The following is a 13,998-nucleotide window of genomic DNA, read 5'->3' as shown; positions in this document are numbered from 1 at the left end:
GTAATAAAATCCCAGGACAAAGTACAGAATTTGGTTAAAAAAAAAAATCTGTGTTACTGATGTACAAATTAATTTCACTGAAGAGGATGGAGGGAAGAATGCTCATTTTAAGTAAATGGGAAATGAATACAGTCTGCAAGACTAGAGGCAATAGAAATTGCATGTGAGCTTTCTACTCCAGTTGATTAGGTTATGTCCTCAAAAATTCTGATATCACTACACATGTACAGTAGAACTGAACAATTAACTAAATAGATGGCCAATGGTGAGAACCAGGTTTTTCACTGTTGGAATGTAGGTTACACATGAGCAAGAGGAAAAGTCAAGAATGATCCATGTGGTAATAAAGCCAGAGACATCAGTATGAACCCATATTTAGCTTAATAGAGAGAGAGATGGTTATACATAGAAATATTTACAGATATGTGTATAACAGGTTAATATACACACAAATACTTTCTTTCTCAGAAGCAACAACTCCCCAGTAGCAACAAATTGATCAAGCATCCAGATCTGGTTTCTAGTATCATTCTCCAATAGGAGGAACCAGGGCTTCTTGGAGAAACAGCTGACTTTCTAGGACTTATGCAGGAAATACGGAAGATGAATCTGAAGCATCTTATAGTGGCAGAAAGTAAGGGAGTGCACACAACAACAACAAAACTCACAATGGAGGAAATATGACCAAGGGGCCCAAAGTCAACTGAACGAGCTCCCAATGGCCAACGGCGGGAAACATGTGAGCAATAAAACAAAGTGGTATTGGATTATAATCCAAAGTATAAAACAAATATCCACGTCTATGGTGATATAAATAAATAGGGAGACTAGATGAATGGGAGAATGAACCTGTATTCCCACACTGAATAATTCACTATAATTTATGTAAATTCTCTGCCATCAAAGAAGTGACACGTAACATCCGCACTCCTTAGGTATGAGATGTGCATAGTAACTTTCTTCCAAAGAAGATAGTATGGAAAAGGGGAAATATTGGGAAATTTTACATTAAAGAAATCTGACAAATATCAATACTTCTTTAGCCAGGTGACCAAAGTTAATATCAGCCGTGATGTTATACTGGTAATATAATGTGATGCGAAGAAAATGGCACTTTAACTCTGTGGTCTTCCTCCCAAGAACATACAACACAAATATAATCATGTGAAAACCATGACATAACTGCTAGAAATGCTACAAAATACCTGACCAGTATTCCTCAAAACTGCCAAGGTCGACAAAAACAAGAAAGCTTGAGAAAGTGCACAGCCCAGAGTAGCTTAAGGAGATATGAGGACTAAATGTAATGTGGTATCCTGAAGAGGATCTTGGAATAGGACAAGGACATTAGGTAAAAACTAAACATCTGAATAAAGTACAGACTTTAGTTAATAATACCCAGAGATCAAATTGCCAACATCCGCTGGATCATCGAAAAAGCAAGAGAGTTTCAGAAAAACATCTATTTCTGCATTATTGACTATGCCAAAGCCTTTGACTGTGTGGATTACAATAAACTGTACAAAATTCTGAAAGAGATGGGAATATCAGACCACCTGACCTACCTCTTGAGAAACCTGTATGCAGGTCAGGAAGCAACAGTTAGAACTGGACATGGAACAACAGACTGGTTCCAAATAGGAAAAGGAGTATGTCAAGGCTGTATATTGTCACCCTGCTTATTTAACTTATATGTAGAGTACATCATGAGAAACATTGGGCTGGAAGAAGTACAAGCTGGAATCAAGATTGCCGGGAGAAATATCAATAACCTCAGATATGCAGATGACACATGGCAGAAAGTGAAGAGGAACTAAAAAGTCTCTTGATAAAAGTGAAAAAGGAGAGTGAAAATGTTGGCTTAAAGCTCAACATTCAGAAAACGAAGATCATGGTATCTGGTCCCATCACTTCATGGCAAATAGATGTGGAAACAGTGTCAGACTTTATTTTTCTGGGCTCCAAAATCACTGAAGATGGTGATTGCAGCCATGAAATTAAAAGATGCTTACACCTTGGAAGGAAAGTTATGACCAACCTAGATAGCATATTCAAAAGCAGAAACAATACTTTGCCAACAAAGGTCCACCTAGTCAAGGCTATGGTTTTTCCAGTGGTCATGTATGGATATGAGAGTTGGACTGTGAAGAAAGCTGAGCGCCGAAGAATTGATGCTTTTGAACTATGGTGGTAGAAAAGACTCTTGAGAGTCCCTTGGACTGCAAGGAGATCCAACCAGTCCATTCTAAAGGAGATCAGCCCTGGGTGTTCTTTGGAAGGAATGATGCTAAAGCTGAAACTCAAGTACTTTGGCCACTCATGTGAAGAGTTGACTCACTGGAAAAGACTCTGATGCTAGGAGGGATTGGGGGCAGGAGGAGAAGGGGATGACAGAGGTTGAGATGGCTGGATGGTATCACTGACTCGATGGACGTGAGTTTGAGTGAACTCCAGGAGTTGGCGATGGACAGGGAGGCCTGGCGTGCTGCGATTCATGGGGTCACAAAGAGTCAGACACTACTGAGTGAGTGAACTGAACTGAACTGAATGTATCAATATCAGTTCATTAATTTTAACAAAGGTACCATACTAATCTTAATAAAAAGGGAAACTGGTTGTGGGTATGTGGAAAATCTCTGTACTTTCTTCATATTTTTTCTATAAATCCAAAACTGCTAAAATTAAAAATTAACTTTATGAAGACTCTATATTAAAAAGAGAAACAAACACTTAACAAAATTAGAAGTAAGAAATGGGGCATATACACAATAAGAAGGAAAATTATCATTTTTAAACACTAATGGAAACTTCAAAATCTCAGTGACATGCACATATTGCCAAAATTGACTCCAGAAGACTGGTAAACTGAAATACAATAGTAAATATGAAAGACACTGAAAAGAGTCGGAGAATCGCCTCCAAGAAATTATTTGAACCAGATGGGTTTTTTCCAGTGAAATCTTTCAAATTTTAGGGAACAGAAAATCCCCATGTTATATCAACTGTTTCAAAGCATGGAAATAAATAGACAGCTAGCTCCATTCATTTTATGAAGTTAACATAGCCTGAAAAAGCATTCACACAACCACTACTAACCCCACCACTACCTGCTACCCCATGACATACATACACATGGGCACACCCACATATATACATATACACACACACACAGCTAATCTCACTTATCAATATAGTTGTGAAAATTCTGAATAAATTCAACCATTCATATCTGGTACTAAATTAAAAGAATAATCCTCCATAACCAAGAAATTCATTGATCTAGTAACAAAAGAGTAATTTAGTAATTAAACCTATTAATTTTGAAACAGTTTGTCAAGAAGAAAAAACTTTACAATAATTTAAATAGATATTGAAATACATTGCATAAATCTCAACACTTAAGTCTTTACAAAGTTCTCAGAATAGCAACAATTATTGAAAGGACAAAAAAATTTGTATTATTTCCAGGTGATTATAAACTAACAAAACTCAAAGCAAACAACTAAAGCTAATTAGGATAAATAAAATAATTATCACTGAGGACCTGAGAAAATCAAACAGTAAGGCAGAGAGGGCAAATCTTCCTTTCCTCTACATTTTAGTTCCACTCAAGCCTTCAACCAACTGGATGAGGACCACCCACAATCTGGAGAGTAATACACTCCACTCAGTCTACTCATTCAAAGGCTAGTCTCTTCCAGAAACACCCTCGCCGACACACCCAGAAATAATGTTTAAACAGACATCTGGGCATCTTGTGATCCAGTCAAGTTGACGCATACAATTAGCCATCACAGACACTGGGGGGCGATGAAACCATCCGCCAAGATAGAGAAAATATACAAAAGGAGGAATGGGATGTAAGGAGAGGGAGAGGAGAGCCAGCGGGGAATGATGAATCCAGTAGAAATGCTACTGTCTGATGAGTGGTCAACTGTGTCAGATGCTACAGAGATATCAAATAGGATAAAAATCAGAAGTCACTAGATTTAGAAGTTAGGAGGACCACTGATAAAGTAGCTTCTGTAGTGTGATAAAAGAAAATACAGTTGGGAAGTAAATGGAAGTTGACCAGGTAGCACCAGTAGGTGTAGACTATTCGCTCAAGAAATCTGACCCTAAGAGAGGAGGGAAACAGAGGGGTACCTGTTTGGGAGCAGCATGAAGAATGGAGGAGATTTTCTGCACATGTTTAGTTGATTTGGTTTTATACGCATGTTTAGTTGATTTGGGGCTTCCCTCATGGCTCAGCTGGTAAAAGAATCCGCTTGCAATGCAGGAGACTTGGGTTCAGTCCCTCAGTTGGGAAGATCCCCTGGAGAAAGGAAAGGCTACCCACTCCCGTATTCTGGCCTGGAGAATTCCAAGGACTATAAAGTCCATGGGGTCGCAAAGAGTCAGACAAGACTGAGTGACTTTCACTTAGTTGATTTGAGGGCTCTTTGATTCTGTTTTACAGTCAAAAGATTTAAATGTGGTTAACCAAGGGAAGGACCCAGAGGAGATGAAAGAGGTGAAGGTGGTAAGAGAGAAAACTTGATGGGTCAGGAGCCAGGGGCAGAGTGAAAGGCACAGGATATTACTGACTTCGGCCTTAGAAAAAAAGAGCACACATCCTCATTTAAGGTAAGAGGGAAGAGGGTGGAGAAGCACAGTCAGAGTGCAGTTTAAAGGCAGAAAGTAAGAATGGACCCACCCAGTTGATCTGTTTTCTCTGAACACTAAGACTGCCTGGGCTAAGGACTTGCAGAACAGGACTGGAGGTTAAAAGTGAAAGTATAGTCGCTCAGTTGTGTCCAACTCTTTGCAACCCGTGGAGTGTAGCCTACCAAGCTCCTCCGTCCATGGGATTCTCCAGGCAAGAATACTGGAGTGGGTTGCCATTTCCTTCTCCAGGGGATCTCCCCAACCCAGGGATCAAACCCAGGTCTCCCACGTTGCAGGCAGACGCTTTAACCTCTGCACCACCAGGGAAGCCCTTAAATACAAGAATCCAAGTACTAACATCAAAGATTTCAAGAGAGGAAAGGAAGCCAGGAGGGAGGAAGAAGGGGGAGGAGGCGGGAGAGGGGGGGCGAAAGGGGTGGCCTTACAGACGTCTCCTGCCACCTACAGATACCCAGGCGTTATGGGACTTTTCCCTGGGCCTCCAGAGAACGGAGGACTGGAACTCAGCCCTACCAGAAATCAGACTAGAGCAGAACCAGAATTCGAGTTCTCTGCCAAGAGGAGGTGATCAATCTCCAATGCTCAGCTCAGGCTGAGGGCCCTTCGACCAGATTCCTACATCCAGGACTAGGGGACTAGAAAAACAGGGAAGGACAGGAAGGGTTAAGGAGAGGAAAGAGAGAGGCAAGGGGAGAGAGGTCAATAAAGTCTCTTCTTCCTTACCGGTCGGGGCACTCTGGCCAGTTGTCCGAGTCAGGAGGAGACCAGGGACAAAAGGGACCTAGTTGTGGCCGCTGGGTCTGGTCCATTGGCAGGCAAGCTGGCTCCTGAGTACCTCGAGTGGTCAGGATGTCAGTCTCAGCAAAGAAGAGTCCCTGCCAGAGTCGCCATTTGTTGTAGGAAGGGGGACCCCTTCCAGGGCCCGAAACTGGGCTCTTGTCTAACACTCGGAAATGAATTGTCCGAGGAGACACATGTGCTGACAAAGCAAGAGATTTTACTGGGAAAGGGCACCCAGGTGGAGAGCAGTAGGGTAAGGGAACCCTTAAGCACACAGTAATAATTCAGAAGAGCCATACTGGAGAATATAAGAGAAACTGATAAGCTATGCTGAGAATCCAGCAGAGGTTAAAAAACAAAAGACTCCTTAGCTATACCAGTCAGCACAGGTATGTGATTTTCTCCCCCAGTCCTCTGCAAATCAGAGCAGAAAGAAAATACCAAATTTTCTTGGAATATTTCATCTTAACATCCGAGAGTAGAAGCAACAATTTCCTGAATTTCACAGAAAAGCACTTTAAAAGAGGTATTTGCAAATTTTGAGAAACCTAATTGATTAAAATGTCACTATTTTGTGCTTACCCAAACTTGAACATTTGGAGCTAGAAACACAAGTCACAAATGTGACACAGGCAAAAAAGAACCATCTTTGTCCAAAACACCGGTAACACACAATCCCATCACTAGACATATCTGTCTCAGAGAGTAGTCAATTTTATCTCTATCCATCAGATAAATGCTACAAACTAAGGGAAAACTCCTAGTTCAGCAATTTCATATTTCTCTAGAAAAACTTTAAAGTGATCCTTCACAAACGTGGTGAGACAGACTTCTAAAATATTTCTGAGACGTCTAGAAAGTACAATACTGTCCCTTTCAAAACCTCAGTGTGGGTTATTATCTCACTTATAAAGCTAAAATATGGTTTTAAAAAATTAATTTAATGTGGCTTTTATCTATCTGTTAGAGCCAAGTCCTCATTTGTGTTTAGCACCTATAAAAAATACACAAGTAACTTTTCTTTTTACTGTTGGTTATTTGTGATGTTAGAAAGGGACTACAATGCATTTTATGTTTGGGGGGCTGGAAAACAGGTTGGAAATTGCCATTCTGCCACTAGCCTGAAGTCCTCTGAATTACTCTTAAGTAAGAAGTAAAGGAAATGACCGGGGAAAATAAAGAATACTCATTCTAAGATTTTTCCTTTAGTTTAAAGGGGGAAAATTAAAAGAATGGTAAATAGTAGGTCTGGATAATTGTAAATGTGTGTTTAAAGTTCAAGTCTAAATAAGCCTGGCTCTAAATTCTTCAAGAGGTACTCTTAAAGCACTATTTTAACTAGATGCCGCCACCTACTGGACAGTTTACAAGGGGTTGAGCTTTCCCTAGTAACAAAGAAAAAAATGACCGTGGAGGAAAACAGAGCAAAAGGTTTCTTGTTTTCATAATTAGCTTTACAGGAACACTTTACTTTAAATTTTATGGCTATTATTGGTTTGATCAAAATAGTTGCTTAAGTTTTAAATTTTTTACATTTTTAATTAAGAGGGGATAGTTGAAGTTCAGAGAATTATCTGGGAAACTACCCTCAGGATGGAACAGATATAAGCAGTGTCACGGCATTTCATGATATGAGGCTATGTTGTAATAGTAGAAATATGAGACTGTCAAAATTAGTGTCATGCGGTCAAATCAGACTCCTGCTTTTCTGTTCATTTCTTTCACATGTGCTAATAATACATTTCATAAACTGAAGATTCCAGAAGTTACCTCTTTTGGAATAAGCTAATAATTTATGTTATGTAAAATGTTTCAAAATGTATAATTAGGCTAATAACATAATCTATAGTAAATGCTGGTTTCCCAGGTGGTGCTAGTGGTAAAGAATTCGACTGCTAATGCGGGAGATGTAAGAGACCTGGGTTCAATCCCCAGGTCAGGAAGATCCTCGGAGAAGGGAATGGCTACCCACTCCAATATTCTGGCCTGGAGAATTCCATGGACAGAGGAGCCTGGTAGGCTATACTCCATGCGGTCACAAAGAGTCGGACACTTAGCACATACTAAAATCCATCTCTTTTGGGTTTTAAGATTTTTAAAAATCAGATATGTGTGACTAATGAATACATGTCTATGATGTAAAAAGACAGAAATATAGATCAATGGAACAAAATAGAAAGCCCAGAGATAAATCCACACACCTATGGACACCTTATCTTTGACAAAGGAAGCAAGAATATACATGGAGAAAAGACAATCTCTTTAACAAGTGGTGCTGGGAAAAATGGTCAACCACTTGTAAAAGAATGAAATTAGAACACTCTCTAACACCATACACAAAAATAAACTCAAAATGGATTCAAGATCTAAACGTAAGACCAGAAACTATTAAACTCCTAGAGGAGAACATGGGCAAAACACTCTCCGACATAAATCACAGCAGGATCCTCTATGACCCACCTCCTAGAATACTGGAAATAAAAGCAAAAATAAACAAATGGGACCTAATTAAAATTAAAAGCTTCTGCACAACAAAGGAAACTATAAGCAAGGTGAAAAGACAGCCTTCAGAATGGGAGAAAATAATAGCAAATGAACTAACTGACAACGAATTAATCTCAAAAATATACAAGCAACCCCTGCAGCTTAATTCCAGAAAAATAAATGACCCGATCAAAAAGTGGGCCAAAGAACTAAACCAACATTTTTCCAAAGAAGACATACAGATGGCTAACAAACACATGAAAAGATGCTCAGCATCACTCATTATCAGAGAAATGCAAATCAAAGCCACAATGAGGTACCATTTCACGCCAGTCAGAATGGCTGTGATCCAAAAGTCTACAAGCAATAAATGCTGAAAAGGGTGTGGAGAAAAGGGAACCCTCTTACACTGTTGGTGGGAATGCAAACTAGCATAGCCACTATGGAGAACAGTGTGGAGATTCCTTAAAAAACTGGAAATAGAACTGCCTTATGACCCAGCAATCCTACTGTTGGGAATATACACCGCAGAAACCAGAACTGAAAGAGACATGTGTACCCCAATGTTCATCGCAGCACTGTTTACAATAGCCAGGACATGAAAGCAACCTGGATATCCATCAGCAGATGAATGGATAAGAAAGCTGTGGTACATATACACAATGGAGTATTACTCAACCATTAAAAAGAATACATTTGAATCAGTTCTAATGAGGTGGATGAAACTGGAGCCTATTATACAGAGTGAAGTAAGCCAGAAAGAAAAACACCAATACAGTATACTAATGCATATATATGGAATTTAGAATGATGGTAACGATAATCCTGTATGTGAGACAGCAAAAGAGATACAGATGTATAGAACAGTCTTCTGGACTCTGTGGGAGAGGGCAAGGGTGGGATGATTTGGGAGAATGGCATTGAATCATCTATATATAAAATGAATCGCCTGTTCAGGTTCAATGCGTGATACAGGATGCTCGGGGCTGGTGCACTGGGATGACCCAGAGGGATGGGGAGGGAGGTGGGAGGTGGGTTTCAGGATGGGGACATGTGTACGCCTGTGGCAGATTCATGTCAATGTATGGCAAAACCAATACAATATTGTAAATTAAAAAAAAAAAAAAGAAAGAAATTCGCCTCCTATAAAAGGCTAGTCATCAAAAACATCTAATTAAATCTGAAGAACAAGGAATACAATAATAACATCTCTTCGTTCTGGTGAATTGGTCAAGTGTGAACTAATCCAGACAGACAACAGCTAGAATGAAAAACAACAGACACTTGGCTTACCCAAAAGTGTCTTTGATCCCATTTCCTTTTATACTGACCCTACTTTTACATCTTATCTGCTCTGCACACAGCAAACACTGCCAATACATGATAATCAACTAAGAATTCAAAATCTAAAAACTGAAACTTTGAAATAATAATATTTAAAGCAATGACTGCCTCTGGCTGTAGCTTCTAAGCCTCTAGTAACTCCAGCGTTCAGCTCATGAAGGCTATGAAGATTCCATGTTAGAATATCAGTATTCATGTAAATGTCTCAGGGTCTAAAGGAGTCACGTGACTCCAGAGATACAACTGTGAACCCCATGTTGTTGTTGCTGTTCAGTCGCTCAGTCACGTCTGACTCTCTGCAAACCACACGGACTGCAGCATACCAGGCCTCCCTGTACCTCACCATTTCCTGGAGCTTGCTCAAACTCATGTCCATTGAGTCTGTGATGCCATCCAACCATCTCTTCCTCTGTCATCCCCTTCTCCCCCTGCCTTCAATCTTTCCCAGCATCAGGGTCTTGTCTGAGTCAGGTCTTCACATCAGGTGACCAAAGTATTGGAGCTTCAGCTTCAGCAGCAGTCCTTCCAATGAATATTCAGGGTTGATTTCCTTTAGGATTGACTTAACCATATAGACCTTCCATGGGCTTTAAAAATTAAACATATTTGATAGCTCAAATTTGTGAAGAAAGGCCAGATGAAAACAAACGTCTTACCCTCTAGGGCCAAAAGCTCACTCAGTAGTGAACCCTGTGACCAAAAAGGCTGATGTTAAAAGGCTACTACCGTGGATTCCCTTACAGAGAGGCCTGACTTAAAGTCCTTGCTCCAGAGTCAAGCACAGCAAGCGTGGCCTCTTACAAATGCCTCAGTGGAGAAATCAGCATTTAACTCCTGCATTCTAGAATACAGATTTTGATCATTGTTGTTCAGTCGCTAAGTCGTGTCCAACTCTTTGCAACCCCACTGACTGCAGCACACCAGGCTCCTCTGTTCTCCACTATCTCCTGGAGTTTGCTCAAATTCATGTCCATCGAGTCAGCAATGCTCTTTAACCATCTCATCTTCTGCTGCCCCCTCCTCCTTTTGCCTTCAATCTTTCCCCACTGAACATCAAAGAAAACTATCAACAAAATGAAAGGACAACCTACAGACTGGGGGAACATATTTGCCAACAATGTGACCAACAAGGGCTTAATTTCCAAAATGTACAAACACCTCATACAATCCAATAGCAAAAAACCAAACAACCCAAAGAAAAAATGAACAGAAGACCTAAACAGACATGTCTCCGAAGAAGACATACAGATGGCCAATAGGCATATGAATAGATGCTCCATTACATCACTAATTACTAGAGAAATGCAATCGAAAACCATAATGAGGTATCACCTCACACCATTCAGAATGGCCATCATCAGAAAGTCTACAAATAATGAACGCAGGAGAAGGTGTGGAGAAAAAGGCACTCTCCTACACTGTTGGTGGGGATGCAAATTGGGGCAGCCACTATGGGGAACAATAGGGAGCTTCCTTTAAAAACTAAAAATAGAACTAACATATGACCCCGCAATCCCACTTCTGGAAGCCCTACTCAGAGCCAGTCTAATGCCCAAGCAACACTATTTGACCAATTTAGATGATGTACTTAAAGGATTTAAAATGTGTTCTGCAAAAAACACCAACTCTTCCCAATCACTAAAACATTCATTACTAAGAAGCTTAAAATAAGTTGTATGATTCACAGTACTTCTTCAGAAAAAGAAAAAGAAAAGAAGGAAGAGGAGGAGGCAGATCACAATATACAGTTGATCCCTGAACAATGTAAGTTTAAACTGCACAGGTTCACTTATACACAAATTTTTCTCAATAAATGTATACTACAGTACCACACAATCCTTGATTGGTTGACTCCACAGACTTAAATTGAAGAAACTAGGGAAACCACTAGACCATTCAGGTATGACCTAAATCAAATCCCTTATGATTATATAGTGGAAGTGAGAAATAGATTTAAGGGACTAGATCTGAAAGAGTACCTGATGAACTATGGATGGTGGTTTGCAACACTGTACAGAAAACTGGGATTAAGACCATCCCCAAGGAAAAAAAAAAAGAAAAAAGGCAAAATGGCTGTCTGAGGAGGCCTTACAAATAGCTGTGAAAAGAAGAAAAGTGAAAAAGCAAAGGAGAAAAGGAAAGATATAAGCATCTGAAAATTCCAAAAATAGATAAGGAGAGATAAGAAAGCCTTCCTCAGTGATCAATGCAAAGAAATAGAGGGAAACAATAGAATGGGAAACACTAAAGATCTCTTCAAGAAAATTGGAGATACCAAGGGAACATTTCATGCAAAGATGGGCTCAGTAAAGGACAGAAATGGTATGGACCTAACAAAAGAAGAAGATATTAACAAGAGGTGGCAAGAATACACAGAAGAACTGTACAAGAAAGATCTTTGCAACCCAGATAATCATGATGGTATGATCACTTATCTAGAGCCAGACACCCTGGAATGTGAAGTCAAGTGGGCCTTAGAAAGCATCACTACGAACAAAGCTAGTGGAGGTGATAGAATTCCAGTTGAGCTATTTCAAATCCTAAAAGATGATGCTTTCAAAGTGCTGCATTCAATATGCCAGCAAATTTGGAAAACTCAGCAATGGCCACAGGACTGGAAAAGGTCAGTTTTCATTCCAATCCCAAAGAATGCTCAAACAACCATGCAATTGCACTCATCTCACACGCTAGTAAAGTAATGCTCAAAATTCTCCAAGCCAGGCTTCAGCATACGTAAACCATGAACTTCCAGATGTTCAAGCTGGTTTTAGAAAAGGCAGAGGAACCAGAAATCAAATTGCCAACATCCACTGGATCATCAAAATAACAAGAGAATTCCAGAAAAACATCTATTTCTGCTTTATTCACTATGCCAAAACCTTTGACTGTGTGGATCACAATAAACTGTGGAAAATTCTGAAAGAGATGGGAATACCAGACCACCTGACCTGCCTCTTGAGAAACCTATATGCAGGTCAGGAAGCAACAGTCACAACTGGACATGGAACAACACACTGGTTCCAAATAGGAAAAGGAGTACGTCAAGACTGTATATTGTCATCCTGCTTATTTAACTTCTATGCAGAGTACATCATGAGAAACGCTGGGCTGGAAGAAGCACAAGCTGGAATTAAGATTGCCGGGAGAAATATCAATAACCTCAGATATGCAGATGACACCACACTTAAGGCAGAAAGTGAAGAACTAAAAAGCCTCTTGATGAAAGTGAAAGAGGAGAGTGAAAGAGTTGGCTTAAAGCTCAACATTCAGAAAACTAAGATCATGGCATCTGGTTCCATCACTTCATGGGAAATAGAAGGGGAAACAGTGGAAACAGTGACTGAGTTTATTTTGGCGGGCTCCAAAATCACTGCAGATGGTGATTGCAGCCATGAAATTAAAAGACGCTTACTCCTTGGAAGGAAAGTTAAGGCCAACCTAGAGAGCATATTAAAAAGCAGAGGCATTATTTTGCCAACAAAGGTCTGTCTAGTCAAGGCTATGGTTTTTCCACATGGATGTAAAAGTTGAACTGTGAAGAAAGCTGAGCACTGAAGAATTGATGCTTTTGAACTGTGGTGTTGGAGAAGACTCTTGAGAGTTCCTTGGACTGCAAGGAGATCCAACCAGTCCATTCTAAAGAAGATCAGCCCTTGGTGTTCTTTGGAAGGACTGATGTTGAAGCTGAAACTCCAATACTTTGGCCACCTGATGTGAAGAGCTGACTCATTTGAAAAGACCCTGATGCTGGGAAAGATTGAGGGCAGGAGAAGAAAGGGACAACAGAGGATGAAATGATTGGATGGCATCACCGACTCAATGGACATGAGTTTGAGTGAACTCCGGGAGTTGGTGATGGACAGGGAGGCATGGCATGCTGCGGTTCATGGGGTCGCAAAGAGTTGGACACAACTGAGTGACTGAACTGACTCATGGATGTAGAACCACAGAGACAGCAGGCCAACAATACACTTATACCTGGATTTTCAACTGCACGGGGGCCAGTGCTCCTAAACACCATGTGTTCAAGGATCAACTTCTACATACACACAAGGGGAGTAGAAACGCATGCACAGAATTAACTAGCTGGTCTCATAAAGCAGGATTGTGAGAGAATAGGAGAAGGACAAATCAATAACAGATTTTTATAAAAGGTTGCAGAGGCCTGAGTGAGACACCTCACGGGACGTTCTCACACAACTAGGGGACTGTGAGCATAAACTTGGATGTCTAGAGACATCCAAGAGGCTCAGCCATTAAAGGCAAAGACATGCTTTGTCTACTTCCTGATTTTTCACTCCCCTGTCTCCTCATCCTTGAGCAGACACAAACCCTAGAAGACTCTGAAACATACTCAAAGTCACCATAGTTTCATATTGTCCTACCTAACATGATGGTTTCTCCTAAAGAACAATTAAACTCACAAAGAAAAAGAAAAGATAACTGAATCGGGAATTTTATTTAATCCAAATATTCTATGACTCTGAGATTTAAAAAAAGATGAATCAGTTTTACTCACCAACAGTTTCTTCTGATGCAGCAGTCAAAGCTAGAAACTTTTTTGTATTTTCCATCTCCTCATTACTTTGCAAAACTTCACCATTTTTTGCAGACTAATAAAAGAGAATAAAAGCTTAAACATGGGGAAAGAAGGCAACTGTATTCATTGATATATTTTTTTAAATTCTAAGATGGTTTCCAATTCTGTTCATAAATACAGGT

General features: G+C 40.0%; 1 protein-coding gene across 1 annotated transcript in view; it reads right to left on the bottom strand.

Annotated features, from left to right (window-relative positions):
* FSIP1 (fibrous sheath interacting protein 1) overlaps window positions 1-13,998 on the bottom strand; it is a 182,655-nt gene that overhangs the window by 151,913 nt on the left and 16,744 nt on the right. Inside the window, exon 4 of the mRNA XM_068992792.1 lies at window positions 13,796-13,889. Within this exon, the coding sequence (XP_068848893.1) occupies window positions 13,796-13,889 (94 nt within the window). The remainder of the gene's footprint in view (window positions 1-13,795; window positions 13,890-13,998) is intronic.

This window comes from Capricornis sumatraensis, chromosome 2 (assembly GCF_032405125.1).
Source record: "Capricornis sumatraensis isolate serow.1 chromosome 2, serow.2, whole genome shotgun sequence".
NCBI classification, from domain to species: domain Eukaryota; kingdom Metazoa; phylum Chordata; class Mammalia; order Artiodactyla; family Bovidae; genus Capricornis; species Capricornis sumatraensis.
Note: the sequence above shows the minus strand (reverse complement) of the source record. Positions and strands in the feature narration are given on the sequence as shown.